This window comes from Hordeum vulgare, chromosome 2H, assembly GCF_904849725.1.
Source record: "Hordeum vulgare subsp. vulgare chromosome 2H, MorexV3_pseudomolecules_assembly, whole genome shotgun sequence".
NCBI lineage: Eukaryota > Viridiplantae > Streptophyta > Magnoliopsida > Poales > Poaceae > Hordeum > Hordeum vulgare.
Window position 1 is genome coordinate 2,561,680 of NC_058519.1, and position 13,631 is coordinate 2,575,310.

General features: G+C 40.8%; 1 protein-coding gene across 1 annotated transcript; it reads right to left on the reverse strand.

Moving 5' to 3' along the window:
* Positions 1–2,934: 2,934 nt before the first annotated feature.
* Positions 2,935–13,191, reverse strand: LOC123429023 (ABC transporter B family member 4-like). The gene is made up of 12 exons (XM_045113092.1): positions 12,898–13,191; positions 8,630–8,684; positions 8,056–8,231; positions 7,725–7,946; positions 7,390–7,628; positions 6,781–7,306; positions 6,429–6,702; positions 5,694–6,324; positions 5,372–5,600; positions 4,424–4,690; positions 4,019–4,282; positions 2,935–3,810 (listed from the first exon to the last, which is right to left on the reverse strand). The coding sequence occupies exons 1-12, from the start codon at positions 13,135–13,137 to the stop codon at positions 3,142–3,144; spliced, it is 3,792 nt and encodes a 1,263-aa protein (XP_044969027.1). The 5' UTR covers positions 13,138–13,191; the 3' UTR covers positions 2,935–3,141.
* Positions 13,192–13,631: the final 440 nt, after the last annotated feature.

Here is a 13,631-nt window from a genome sequence, read left to right on the forward strand (position 1 = left end):
GCATCGAGGTTTGGTTGGGGGAGTACTTTAATTTGCTGCCAAAATATGATGAGGCCAGTTTCCAAGTTGTAGCCACTCCACGACAAATGTATCTTCAACTCTTCAAATGAATATATATTGAAAAATATACCAAGTATTAATATATCTATTAATAATCAGTACATATTGATCAACAATTAGGTTCACCATTAGTCGATGTTCTACTTGGTCGTGGCATGGCCGTCTATTGAATAGCCATTACTTTTGTCTTGAAGAAGAAGACGACATGGTGTGGCCCTTAGTGTCAGCCTGAAGAAGAAGCTGACGTGGCGTAGCCCTTACTATTGTCACGTGATGACACTTATTGTTGGCCTGAAGAATACGACCATGTTGAGTCGATCATATTTAGATGTTTGCTTGAGTCGATGGAATAACCAGGTCGACAACGTGGGTGTCGAAACGGCACCAACCCGATGAAGACACGACGAACTACCCATGTTTCCATCGAGGGGAAGGCAATCGTGTCCGCCCGATCTCATCACTAGAACCGATGGCACACGCACTGTCAAAGCTGGAGAAGAAGCTAGAGGAGACATACTGAACTCCACCACCACCATGCAAGGGTCGAAGCTACAAAAAAAATACCTACATGTCCACCCAATCACGTCACTAGATCCAGTGACCCAAGCACCGCCATGCCTAGGAAAGAAGCCGAAGGAACCATTATTGAACGCCACCACCGCCACCTCCAGAAAGGGTTCGGTAATTTTTTGGTAGATAAAATTTCTGTTCTCATTATGAAATACCCAAATTACCCATAACCCGAACTACCGAAACTGAAATAACCAAAATACACACACGCTCAGGCTGAACGATGGAGGAGGAACCCTATATCACTTTGGTTGGCGGTTGTGTAGGAAGCAGGCGTTTATGTATTGCATATAAATTATAATCAAATTAATATAGAAGAGTAAATGTATTACAAAATATCTGCAAATATATTACCTTTTTGCTTGAATGTTCATGTACTTCGAAATATATTCACTTATTTTCGTAAAATGTACATATAATTAAAAAAATGTGTTCATGAATTTGGAGAAATGTATGTATAATTATAAAAAGTATTCACAACTTTTCAAAAATATCCATGTGAGTTCCATTGTTTTTAGAAATTCCATGCAATTAAAAAAAGTATGCCCATTTAAAATAATATCCGTATTGTTTCGATAATCGTTCATGGTTCTTTTTAAAATCATTGTGTAATCATAAAAATGTTCACACCTGTTTTCAGCTATTGCCACTCCCATAACAGTGGCATTTCAGCTATTACCACTACCAAGCATTTTCAGTTGTGGCTGTTGCACTCGTTGTAGTGATCAGTTTTCCACAGTCCAAATCAATCCTTTCGAATGCGGAGATGCCCGGGAAATATCAAGTGCTCCCATCCCTAGGGTGCTCTCAGTGCTCCAACTTCAAAAAACTCAATTTTGAATGTTTCAAAAAAATTCTGAAAGCAAATGTGAATGTTTACTAAGAATATGATTACAACTCGTAAAATTTGAAGTCCAAACCTTAAATACACAATGAGAAACAAAGATGTAAAATCTAGCATGAATAGTGCCATAAAAGGACAAAAACAACATTTGATACTATTCACATCTGGATTTTTCTTTTTTATTTCTCAATTTACATCTTGAATTTCGACCTGAAATTTTTAGGAGGTGCAGGCACATTCCTTGTGAACATTCACATTAGTTTACATAAATTTTGGAAGATTCAAAAATGATGTTTTGAAATTGGAGTATGGGGAGTACCCTAAGGATGGGGGTACCTGATATTTCCCCAAGAGATGCCAATGGGGAGTGGATCACATCTCGCCTCAAGAACGCCCTGAAAGGGCCGGCCATAATCATGGATGTACGCGTAAATCAGTTTTTGTTCATATTTTCGAAAATATTATGAACACATGTATTTCCCGAACTTGAATATTTTAAAACTATTCACCAAGAATTTGGAAAATATTAACACTGTGTAAAAAAATATAGTGTAATTTTCTAAAACGGTAGCATTAAGAAAATGTCCGTAGCATTTTTAAAATGCATTCTTTAAAAATGTCGTACAATGTTACAAAATGTTCATATAATTCAAGAAAAATGTTTCGTACCATTTAACAAATGCATGTTATATTTACAAAAATGTACCCACGTTGCAAGATATGTCTGTGAAGCTTTTTAAAAATGTTTATACAATGTAGAAATGTTTGCATGGTTTTAAACAAATGTTTTTTATCATTTAACAAAAATTCAACATGTACTTGAAGGATGTTGAACACTTGTTCAAAAAAATCAAACTGTATATATATATTTAAAAAATGAATCATGTATTTGAAAAATATTAAACATGTATATTTTTTATATGTGTACCAAAAAAGTGCACTGTGTATGAAAAAAAATAGAAATAAAAATATATTATTTTAAATAATGTTAATCATAATTTTTAGAAATGCTAAACGTGTATAAGAAAAATGTACATTGTGTACAAAAAAATGCTGACATGTGTTCAAAAATAGAAAATAAAAACAAAAACCCAAAGAAGCTGGTGAAAACCGAAGAAGGATCTTCATACGGGCGATTTGATGGGCTCCGGCAAGGATCTCTTTACGGGCGGCTGCTCGAAGCAACCGAGTACACATGTACTGCACCTCGATCTGAATCCTCTACTGCTGACCATGACAATGCTCATGTCATTTCATTTCCTTTGACCATGACAATGCTGGTTCGCTTGTAAGTACTGGCTCATGTTATTTCTTTTGGCATTTGCCTGCAGAGTAAGATCAATTCCTAAATTGTAGATAGATTTTGTCTACAACATATATAAGGGAAACAAGAGCCACAAACATCTCGATAGAAAAAACAAAAACAAAAATCTTCATAAATTACAGTAGATGACATGCCATGCCAGACATTAATTACTTACATAGTTATTTGTTTATTACATCACGAAACTACGTACACTGCTCTACTCATAGCGCAAATGCGAACAATCTTACATGACATACACTACTTGGACTGATAGATACAGCAAACGGCAGTTTAATTCTTGATCTTGACCTCTTCAGGTCATCTCAAACAGAAAATATGCCTTAGTTATACATTGGAATGATCATACGGATCCTAGGGTAGCATCATCATGGTGAGCCGAGCGAAGTTCAACTAGTGAAGCGTACACTCCATCTTTGATGTTCATCAGGGACTCGTGCCTCCCTTTCTCCACTATTGCACCATCCTTGAGGACTGCAATGACATCGGCGCCTTTGATCGTCGACAGGCGGTGCGCCACAGCGACCGTGGTCCTGCCGACCATCACATGATCCAAGGCATTCTGCACAATCCGTTCAGATTCAGCATCCAAGGCGCTGGTCGCCTCGTCGAGCAGTAGTATCTTCGGGTCTTTCAGTATGGCCCTTGCAATAGCCACCCGCTGCTTCTGGCCACCAGATAGTTGTATCCCTCTCTCCCCAACAGAGGTTTCGTATCCTTGAGGAAGGCTTGATATGAAGTCGTGCGCATTGGATGCCTTTGCCGCTGCAATGAGCTCCTCCTCACTGACTTCCCCGTCCTTGCCATATGCTATGTTGGCACGAATCGTGTCGTTGAAGAGTACAGGCTCTTGGCTCACCAGTCCAGTTTGCTTCCTCAACCAATTGGTGTTTAAGCTCTTGATTTCCACTCCATCCAATAAAATGATTCCTGAATCGGGATTGTAGAATCTCTCCAACAGAGAGATTACAGTTGACTTGCCACAACCACTCTCCCCAACAAGTGCAACAGTCTATGTAGGACCATAACAAAGGTAAGCTAATAAGTACTCCCTCCGTCCGGCAATACATGTCCCAAGAATGGATGTATCTAAATGTATTTTAATTCTAGATACATTCATTTCTATTCATTTGTGCGACAAGTAATTCCGGAAGGAGGGAGTATATGTTTGTAGAAGATATGTATAAACAATGCGATGAGCATAGGAGAAGTAGGCTAACCTTTCCATAGGGAATGTGCAGAGTAAAGTTGTTAAAGATTACAACATCTGGGCGTGTTGGGTAGTTGAAGCTGACATGTCGAAAATCGATGTCGCCCTTGACCTCGTCCAAAGTCAATCCCTCATTGCTACTTGAGTCGATTTCAGACTTCCGGTCCAGCAAAGCAAATAAGGAGATAGCTGAATCCTTTGCTTTTTTTGAATCGGATGCCATTGCACTTGTTTGAGATACTGCCATAGTTGCTAACACCAGTGCGAAGAAAACCTGCAAAGTATGACTTACTAGCTATGTGAAATAACCTCGTGAAAGTGGTTAATCATGGAGGGATTAAGACTAAAAATATAAAATACTGAGAAGTGAATCGTCAACCAGAAACTTTACTGCTGAAATAGTGCATATGCGTACCTCAAAAACATCACCAAAATTTGATTTTCCATGGCGCACGAATTGCCCTCCAACATAGAAACAAAGACCGTATGTAAGGTACAACATTAGGAATGAAAAACCAAATCCAATGCCTCCGGCTATTCCTGTTTTGAATCCTTGAATCTTTGAGGCTTCACATTTTTGCTCATATATTCTTGTAATTCTTTTTTCAGAACAAAAAGAAGCTACAGTCCTTATACTACTAACTGCATCTGTGGCCACCTGACTCGCATCTTCATGCATTATCTGATGAGAAATCCATTATCACAAACTCGGAAGGTGTTAAGAAAAATGAAAAATAGTTATCTAAAGTGCCAATTCTTACTATACTCTATGAAGTAAAAAAAAATGGCAGCACTTCTTAAACTTAATCAGATAGTTTTTTTTTTGTTTTTTCTTTACTTTTATATAAATGGATCTGTCTGTAGTTCATCCATCTATTCATATATAGCGTGTGAAATATATGAATATGGGCAAGCCGATGCCCTGACTGAAAATAATCCATACAAAATCACAGGTAATAAGCTAGTAGTTCCAGCTTGACAGTAGAAGCTTTGGAACATTGGCAACATCATTGCATCATTGCTTTAATAATCCACATGCACCGCATCATTGCTCCCTTCGGATTCCCAAAAGTTGTGTTTTCGGAGAAAGTTTTGGAACATTGGCAACTAATATCTTTAAATTTATTTTAGCTAAATGATATGCATAAATTTGTGTCACAAGGAATTTCCACAATGTATAGGTTTCTTCACTTTTTATGGTTGTAATGATGAAATTAGTGGTAAATTATATTTGGATACAACGGCTATGCCCAAAGAAATAAAGAAAATCTAACTATAGGGTGTAGCATCTAGTTTTAGGGCATTATTCTCAAATTGTCATATAATTTGAGGAACATCCCAACAGCTTTGTTTAATAAATTACCTTAGCATCTTGACTGAAACCATTCAAGAACTTCACATTGGCATAACCTTGAATACCAGTAAGTGGACTCACACATATGATAATCAAAGCAAGCTTCCAGTCAGCAATCAAAGCAATGACAGCTCCCGTGACTAGTGTTGAGATAATCTGAACCATTAAAGACAAGTTATCTCCCACTAAACGTCGGACATTCGAAGAATCAATTGACAGTCTTGCACCCAGTGCTCCGCTGTTCAACATAATTTGGCGATAACATAAATTACCTCAAAGTAAAGTTCATAATATATAGAAGAACAAAACAAAGAGAAAAGTTGTAACACACCTGGAATTTCTCGGATCATCAAACCAAGCAACTTCTTGGTGTACAATGCTTTGAAATGACAAAGCTCGGATGCGCTCTATAAGCTTGCCACCAGCTAGTCCAAACAAGGAGAACTCTGCTGGTATTGAGATTATCGATATGATACCCATGACAACACACATCAGACCCCAAAAACTAGTATCCTTTCTGAGATTTTCTGGTGGCTCATAGAAAGATTTAATGGCACCAGAAAATATTAAACCAAACATTGGGAAAAGCACTCCATGGACTGCTGCAGCTAGAGATCCTAACAGAAGAATAGGTACCTCTGGCTTGTTAAGAAGCGCTAGTCGTACCATAGGAGCTTTCGTTTGGACCTCACCATCACCATTCAACTCTTCCTGGTTCTCCCCATGTGTTTCATTTCCTCTAGGAAATTCAATTGCGCTAGGTGGCCCAAAGGGGAGTGTGAAAGAATGCCCACTACTATTGCCTATCGAACCACTAATCGACCGCTTCATTGACAAGCTTTTACTTTTATACCTTGGAGTAGACAATCGGTGGTCTATTTTCCGCTCTTCATGACTTTCTTGTAGCAGAACAAGTTGAGAGTACGCACCATCCAAGTTTAGTACCAATTCATCGTGGGAACCTATATAAAAAGTGCATTTATATATTTATGAAGCTGAAAAATATAATGAAAATGTGAAAAATAGGTTATTGGTAGAAAATGAGTGATAGAAATGAAATAATGACCTTGTTCAACTATCTTTCCTTGTTGAACAACTGATATGCAATCAGCATTCCTCACAGTAGTTAGACGATGTGCAACCACAAGCGTAGTTCTGTCGACCATGATTCTATCCAATGCCTCCTGAACTATTCTCTCGGACTCCACGTCTAGTGCGCTAGTAGCCTCATCTAACAAAAGTATTTTGGGGTTTTTAATGATTGCTCTCGCAATTGCAATCCTTTGCTTTTGCCCCCCTGAAAGTTGAGCACCACGTTGGCCAACCATTGTGCCATAACCCTGGTAGGAGATAAAAGTAAACATTAGCACTCAGCTCAGATGGGAGAAATGTGAATTACATGATGTTTTATCACGCACATTGGGCAACTTATCGATGAAAATTGCTGCGTTGGCGAGCTCACAGGCTCTCTTGATCTCCTCAATTGTTGCGTCTTCTTTGCCATATGTTATGTTGTCTTTAATTGAGGTCATAAATAGCACTGGCTCTTGGCTAACAAGACCAATTTTCCCTCTTATTGAATCAAGATGTAAACTCTTGATATTGATCCCGTCAATTAAAACCTCACCATCATGTGGATCATAGAATCTCTCTACAAGACTAACCACAGTTGACTTGCCACTCCCACTCTCCCCAACTATAGCCATTGTAGTGCCACTAGGCACATGAAGTGAGAACCCATCAAATATCAGTTGCTCAGGTCTTGCTGGGTAGCTAAAATACACATCCTTCAGCTCAACTTCACCCCTCATATCTTCTAATTGCTTACCATTATTGTCGTCGGGGTCAATCTTCGGTTTTCTCCTTATTGTTGTGAACAGTCTATGCGCTGCTGATTGTCCTTCTACAAAGGCAGTCATACATGGGGCTGCATTACCTAAAGTCCTGCAAAAAACGGTTGGTATCACTTTTAGTAATTGTGATATGGAACATATGAATCCTAGTTCAAGGTAAGAGTAAAGACTGACCCTGCTCCAATCATGATAGCCAATATGACCGTGATGACTTGTCCTCCTGTGTATCCTTCTGTAAGAACCAACTTTCCACCGTACCAGATGGCTAAACCATAGCTAGAGAAGAGTGCGAAGAAAGCAGAACCCATGCCAAAGCCATTAGCAAGTCCTTCCTCAACAGCAGTCTTGTATGATTTGTGTATAAGTTTATTGTATGTTGAGATTGCCTGCTTCTCGCCATTGAAAGAAACAACCTATTTGCATATATAGCCACCATATAAATTAGAGAGTGCACATACATTCATTTATAATAGCCATTATTCATAACTTGTTTTGTAAACTAAACTTACTGTTTTTATAGCACCAATTGTTTGTTCGACAACATTGCCCGCAGCACTGTATGATGCTTGACCTCTGCTTGATATTTTGGACAACACTTTTGCCACTACTGCTCCAGTAAGTACAACTGGAGGTATGGATGCCAACATGACAAGAGATAGAAGCCATCCTTTCACGAAACCTACAACGAAACCACCAACGAAAGTAGCCACAAGTGATTGAAACTTTCCGACCTGAAGAATTTTAGAGTGCATGTGTATGTTAGTTTCAGTAAGATTTGGAATATAATGAATACAATTTTCTTCTTACGTGCTCTTTATTGGACTTGGAGAAATGCCTTACCTTCTCACCAATAGCATCCTGAACTAGGACAGTATCACCGGACATTCTCGAAACGATCTGCCCAGTTGTCATTTCTATGTCAAAGAATGATATATCCTGTCTCAAGACAGATTTGAGGAATAGAGATCGAATGTGTGTCGCTTGCCTTTCACCGGTAAGTGTCCAACATGACACCTCTGCACAGACAACAAGTTGGCTTGGCGGTTATTCTACCTTGACATGATAAACACTAGACATTTGGTTTACATATATATGATCAAAACATCTATATTGAATGTGTTACATGAGCGAAAATTGCCGCCAATTGCAAATATAATTTCATTCTGTAGAAATACAAAATATGTAAACATTGTTAATCTTATATGCAACAGATTTTGCTATCCTCCCTGGATAAGAACTTTAGCAACATGGGCTGGAATTCACGGCATGACGATACTAACTTGCAAATTAAAAAAACTAGCATGCATGTGCATTAACTGCCAACTTCTCAAACATGCCAACAACTGGCTAGTATCAAGGCAGGTGACGGAACCACATGCATATGTATAGGCGGACAAAGTGTGCTCATACTCACGAAGAAAGGAGGCGACTGATGTTCCGATACCCAAGTAGACAAAATTTAGAACCACCTGCACAAAAACAAATGGCAACGAAATGAACAATGTATTCCTGTGTTTGCCATGCATCTTACAACCAGGTATATGTGCAAAGAAATAAATCTAACTATTTATGTAGATAAGTGATGGTATGTATTAGCTCGCTATTTACAACTTGGCTCAATGGAGTGGACCTTACAATAACGAAACTTATCAGGATTGGGATATGCACGTTATTTTAGGCTATATGAAATACCAGGAACGACATGATTTTTAATGGCAAGAACTTCAACAACTTTTTGCAGGTTATCTTTCGAGCGACGTCTTGAATCCGTACGTGGTCGTTACTCATTCATGCGGCCTTCAGGGAGCTTATGGATATTGGGTGCAACCGATGGAAGATCGTCGCACGGGTTATCTTTAACCGATTTGGATGGCATGCTAATAATAGGCTAGGTGTATAGGTATCGTAGTCTGCTTTTAGCTATGCCGGATGTGGCTTTTTTTTTGCATATCATCTTTGTTTTCATTTTCAGTTCAAGCTGTAGAGTTTTGTGGACCTGAGACACTATTTTGAACTATTTTAAATAATATGGTTGCATGCATCAATTGATCAGAGGCCGGGGGCTCGTTTCCTCCTTCTCCAAAAAAAGTGATGGTATGTGGTTAAAAAGCACGTAGGACCTTATTAGTCTCGCCGTTGCAACCTCTCACACGATCCTCGGCTCTCTCTCTCTGTCTCTCTCCCTCCCTCCCTCCCTCCCTCTCTCTCTCTCTGATCGTTGTATCTATATATGTAATTGTCCTCGAGTTAATACAACAATGTGAGATTGCATCGCCTATCTTGGTATCAGACGCCGACAACGTGTTTGGCTAGAATGAGGAAAGGGAATGGGAGTTTAGTACAGGATTAGGTGTGGGAAGTTGAATTTTAGTCCTAATTTCATGTTTGGTGTGTGGTGGGAATTAATTAGTAAAGGGGAATTGAGAGAAAATAACTTCCCACGTGAATTAACAGGGAGAGGCTGGGAAGAGATACATGGGAATTGACCTCCTTAATTCCTTTATCCCATCCCACCTCAATTCCCTTGCTCTCTAACCAAACAATGGATTATATGTCACATACCCCTTAAATTTCTATTCCCTACCTTTAATATCCCGCAACCAAACAAGCTTCGAGTTCCTCCGATCCTCTTCTCCTTACCGCTTCCGTTATGTATCCGACCCGTTTGTCGTCGTTCCCATCGCCACCTATGTGCCGACCCTATCCATGCCGGGGCCACCTGCCCCGACGCGGTCCCTGCGCCTCGCCGCACGCCCCTGGCAGCTCGCGGCAAGGCGCCTGTCCCTGATGGGCCATCGGTCACTTCTTCGTCTACCTCGACTCGCGTCGCTGTCCCTTCGAACATACTCCGAACCGCCAGCAGCGTCCCCGTCCCCCACCTCACGTTGGGAAACCCTGGCCGCGCCATCGTCCCATCCCACCGCCTCGGTGACACAGACGCCGATCCATCCTCCTCCCCCGGACTGCCGCACTCCATCGCGCACTACTTCACGTCCAAACTCCAGTCCGAGTCTGGTAACTACTCATGTTGACGTCACCTTTTTTACCTCATCTCTTGCAAGAACCAGGTCCAGCACCATCTTGACGTTGCAACCGAGTCGCTCGTCCAGAGCGCCGCATGGCGCAACGATGACCTGGCCATGGTGCTCTGACTGCACGGCGTGGTCAACGAGGATCTCCTGGCGGCCGCCATAGCGAACCCGGCCAGCTCCACCCATGACATCTGGTTGCAGCTCCACCTCCCCTTCATGGCCACCAAAAAAGAAGGCCCACAAACATCCTTCTAGAAGGGAGGTAAATTTAGGAAGATTGAAGATGCATGGTTGGGGTTGCGTTAGGGCATGTACAATGGTGTGTCTACTCAGCTGTCTATAACGTTTACCACGTAGGAAATTTATCTAGGTGGAGAAGAGAGAATGAAAAAAGAAAACGAGGGTGTGTGTAGTTTGACAAACGGTCGATAGCCTCAAGATATCGCTTCTTATCAACAGCGTTTTCCGATTGTATGCAGCAGCGTCGGTAATTTTCCCCACGGTCCTGTTTAACGGCCGTATCTAGTGTATCATAGTTTTTAGAAATCTACAGACAGCAAAAGAGACGGTCCATTGTAAGGCTCTGCTTGGATCCTAGTTTGACCCTGAATACCCCCGTAAAAAAATTACACACATCGCATCGTTTCTTTTCCAGACGGAAGTCAAGCTGCGGCTGGTATTATACACTGTAAAATCTTACACAGATTCCAAGCAGGCCCTAAAGGGTATTTCTAGTCGGTGGCGGCAGGGCCGGCCCGGCCCTGGGATTTCGGAGGCCCGGGGCGGAAATAAAACTTGGGGGCCCTTTATACGAACATCGAACTAAAATCAAATAGTATACATATATGAAATGTTAGTAATAAATGCATCCAAATGCAATATTCATGTCAATCAATTTGTGAAAATGGTAAAATCTCAACTTTAGATTTTTTTACGATGACAAATTGAACATTTTTTATGGCAATTTTAGTTGACGTGAGATGACAAGTTTAGTTGGCACAATTTCTAGACATAAAACTAACTGAGAGCGGATTTTCCATGCTTACGAACTATATAAACTTGTCATGGTCAACAAATATAAATTGACACATGGTCAGAACGTTCGGTGATTACCTGGGTCCTTAATTTAAAATTGTTATCTTGAAATTTCCATCTAACAATCCAAGATGCAAAATTGTTGTTGGTGGTATCAATATCAACATCACCTAATATATTTTTTTATCGGATGTCCCCGAAGGGAATTATCCAAAAACAAATCTCAATGCATTTTTTATGATCATCAATGCATAAAGTTGCTCTTAAAAAACCTATCGATACATTATCTATGTGATTCTTTTTTCTGATAAAGAATATCTATGTTATTCTATCAGTCCATGCACATGTTTCCTCTCTTTCTTTCTGGATGTGGGATGCAAACTCTCAAATTTAAGACGCAATTAGTAACTAAAACTAACATAAAATTATTAAAAGCATCAATTCGACTTAGCAAAATCGCACAGAATAGTATTTCAATATTTCTTTTCTACAAGGCATAGATGAGACGTACCTTCTCTCATTCTCGTGTGTGTTCCTATTCTTTAGTCGCGGGCGAACGGAACCAAGAAAACAATAAAATAAGATCATCGAAACGGCGCACATGCAAGGTTAAAGGAGATAAAGCCTCGACCTTGAGTCATCGTCCCTGGCCGTTGATTAGATCAAGTAAATTAGCAATTAGCAACCCTGCCGGAAAATTAGCAAATCTACTAGACCCTCATGCATGTGTGGCCCATGCATTCTCAGTGCTCCCGTGTGCACACAACCGATGTTAATGCATTTACTGGCCGAACTGTACGCTAGGGGGGCCTTGATACTTGGGGCCCGGGGCCACCGCCCCGCTCCCCCCCCCCCCCCCGGGCCGGGGCTGGGTGGCGGTTTTGGGCCCATGCAGCATAGGGCGTGAGACCCATTTGCTTTGTTGACTGTAGCACGTAATTTGCTACAGTCAACAAAGGTTGCCTGGCCTTGGTCGGGTTCACCTTCGGCTTGGCCGATTCCTGGGTCCTCCATTGTTTCTAGTGGTGTCTAGAGCTGATGTGGAGTGTTGTTAAAGACAGTAGGTTGATGTAGATGTCTTTAGTGTAAGATGAGTCAAAGCTTTTGTTTTGGCCCAGTTTTTCCGTTAATTAACCGAATCATTCCTTTTTTTCTATTAATGGATTGAACTCTAAGGCCCTGATTTCTAAAAAAAAGGTCAAAGTTAGAGAAATATAACTGAACATGGCCTAGAATAGAATCTACTCCCTCTGTATCATAAAATATGATGTTCTTTGACTCTGTCATGTTGTCAAAAAATATACAGAGGTAGTATACACACAGACGAGGACGTGCGTTGTAAAAGAGATAATAGAGGCAGTACTTGCGAAGCTATACACACAGACAAGGACGTACTCCTCCATTCCTAAATATAAGTTTTTTTAAGATTCCATTAGAAATTACATATAGATGTAAATAAACAAACTTTAGAGTCTAGATTTATTCATTTTGCTTCGTATGTAGTCCATATTGAAATCTTTAAAAAGACTTATATTTAGAAACGGAGGGAGTACGTTGTAAAAGGGATAACAGATGTAGTAAGCCTGCCATGGAATCTGAGACGGATGGGGCTTACTTTGTTGACCCGCTGAAGGACATCACCGTCGGTGGCACCGCCAAAGGCGTTAATGGTGTCCCCAAAGATGATCGTCATGAGGGGCGTCGTCATGCCGTTGGCGAGTGAGGCCACCGTGCCGACCAGCATCAGCAGCAGGTCCATGCCGTCGGCGTACCGGAACATCCCCATGAAGGAGACCTTCTCTTGCTGCCCCACGCTCTCCTCCTCCCCCTCGGCAGCCACTGCTGCTGTGTCCATTGCTATTGCTAGCGGGGTAGCTTGTCCCCAACCCACCGCTTTGTTTGTCTAGAGCCTTAGTCTCACACTTGAATTCTAGCCAGTGCCCATCTGCATGGTATTTATGCTTGGATTGGCCAATGCTTGGAGATACAAGTGGGCATAATATATTATACCGTTGCAACCACATTCAGGCACTCTTGTCTCAGATGAAACAAACACATGCATGCACTCTGTTGCCAGAGTAGGGTATAGTCACGCTCCACTAAAACCAAAGCGTAGGGTCAGATGCAAATGGGTTATGGAAAGTGTAATTTCTGGGCCGACGATGTCATTGAGGTGTTCAACAAACAGCTCTTCAACTAAAACCACGACACTTATTATGGATCAAATGGAGTAGTAGTATTTTTTGTAGATGATGTACAACATCATAGTTGTTGAAATGAAGTGTACCTCTTTTTCTTTCTTTTGGCTGGAAGAAGTGTACTCTTTTAGAAGTCCAGAAGTGTACAATT

What these genes read in the sequence shown, in the direction of transcription:
- LOC123429023 (XM_045113092.1), bottom strand. Translation starts at nt 13,137, where the DNA reads ATGGACACAGCAGCAGTGGCTGCCGAGGGGGAGGAGGAGAGCGTGGGG. An exon ending in TCCTTCAGCGGGTCAACAAA is followed by an intron (nt 8,685 to 12,897) that starts GTAAGCCCCATC and finishes GTTTTTGTGCAG; the next exon opens with GTGGTTCTAAATTTTGTCTA. An exon ending in ATCAGTCGCCTCCTTTCTTC is followed by an intron (nt 8,232 to 8,629) that starts GTGAGTATGAGC and finishes TTGTCTGTGCAG; the next exon opens with AGGTGTCATGTTGGACACTT.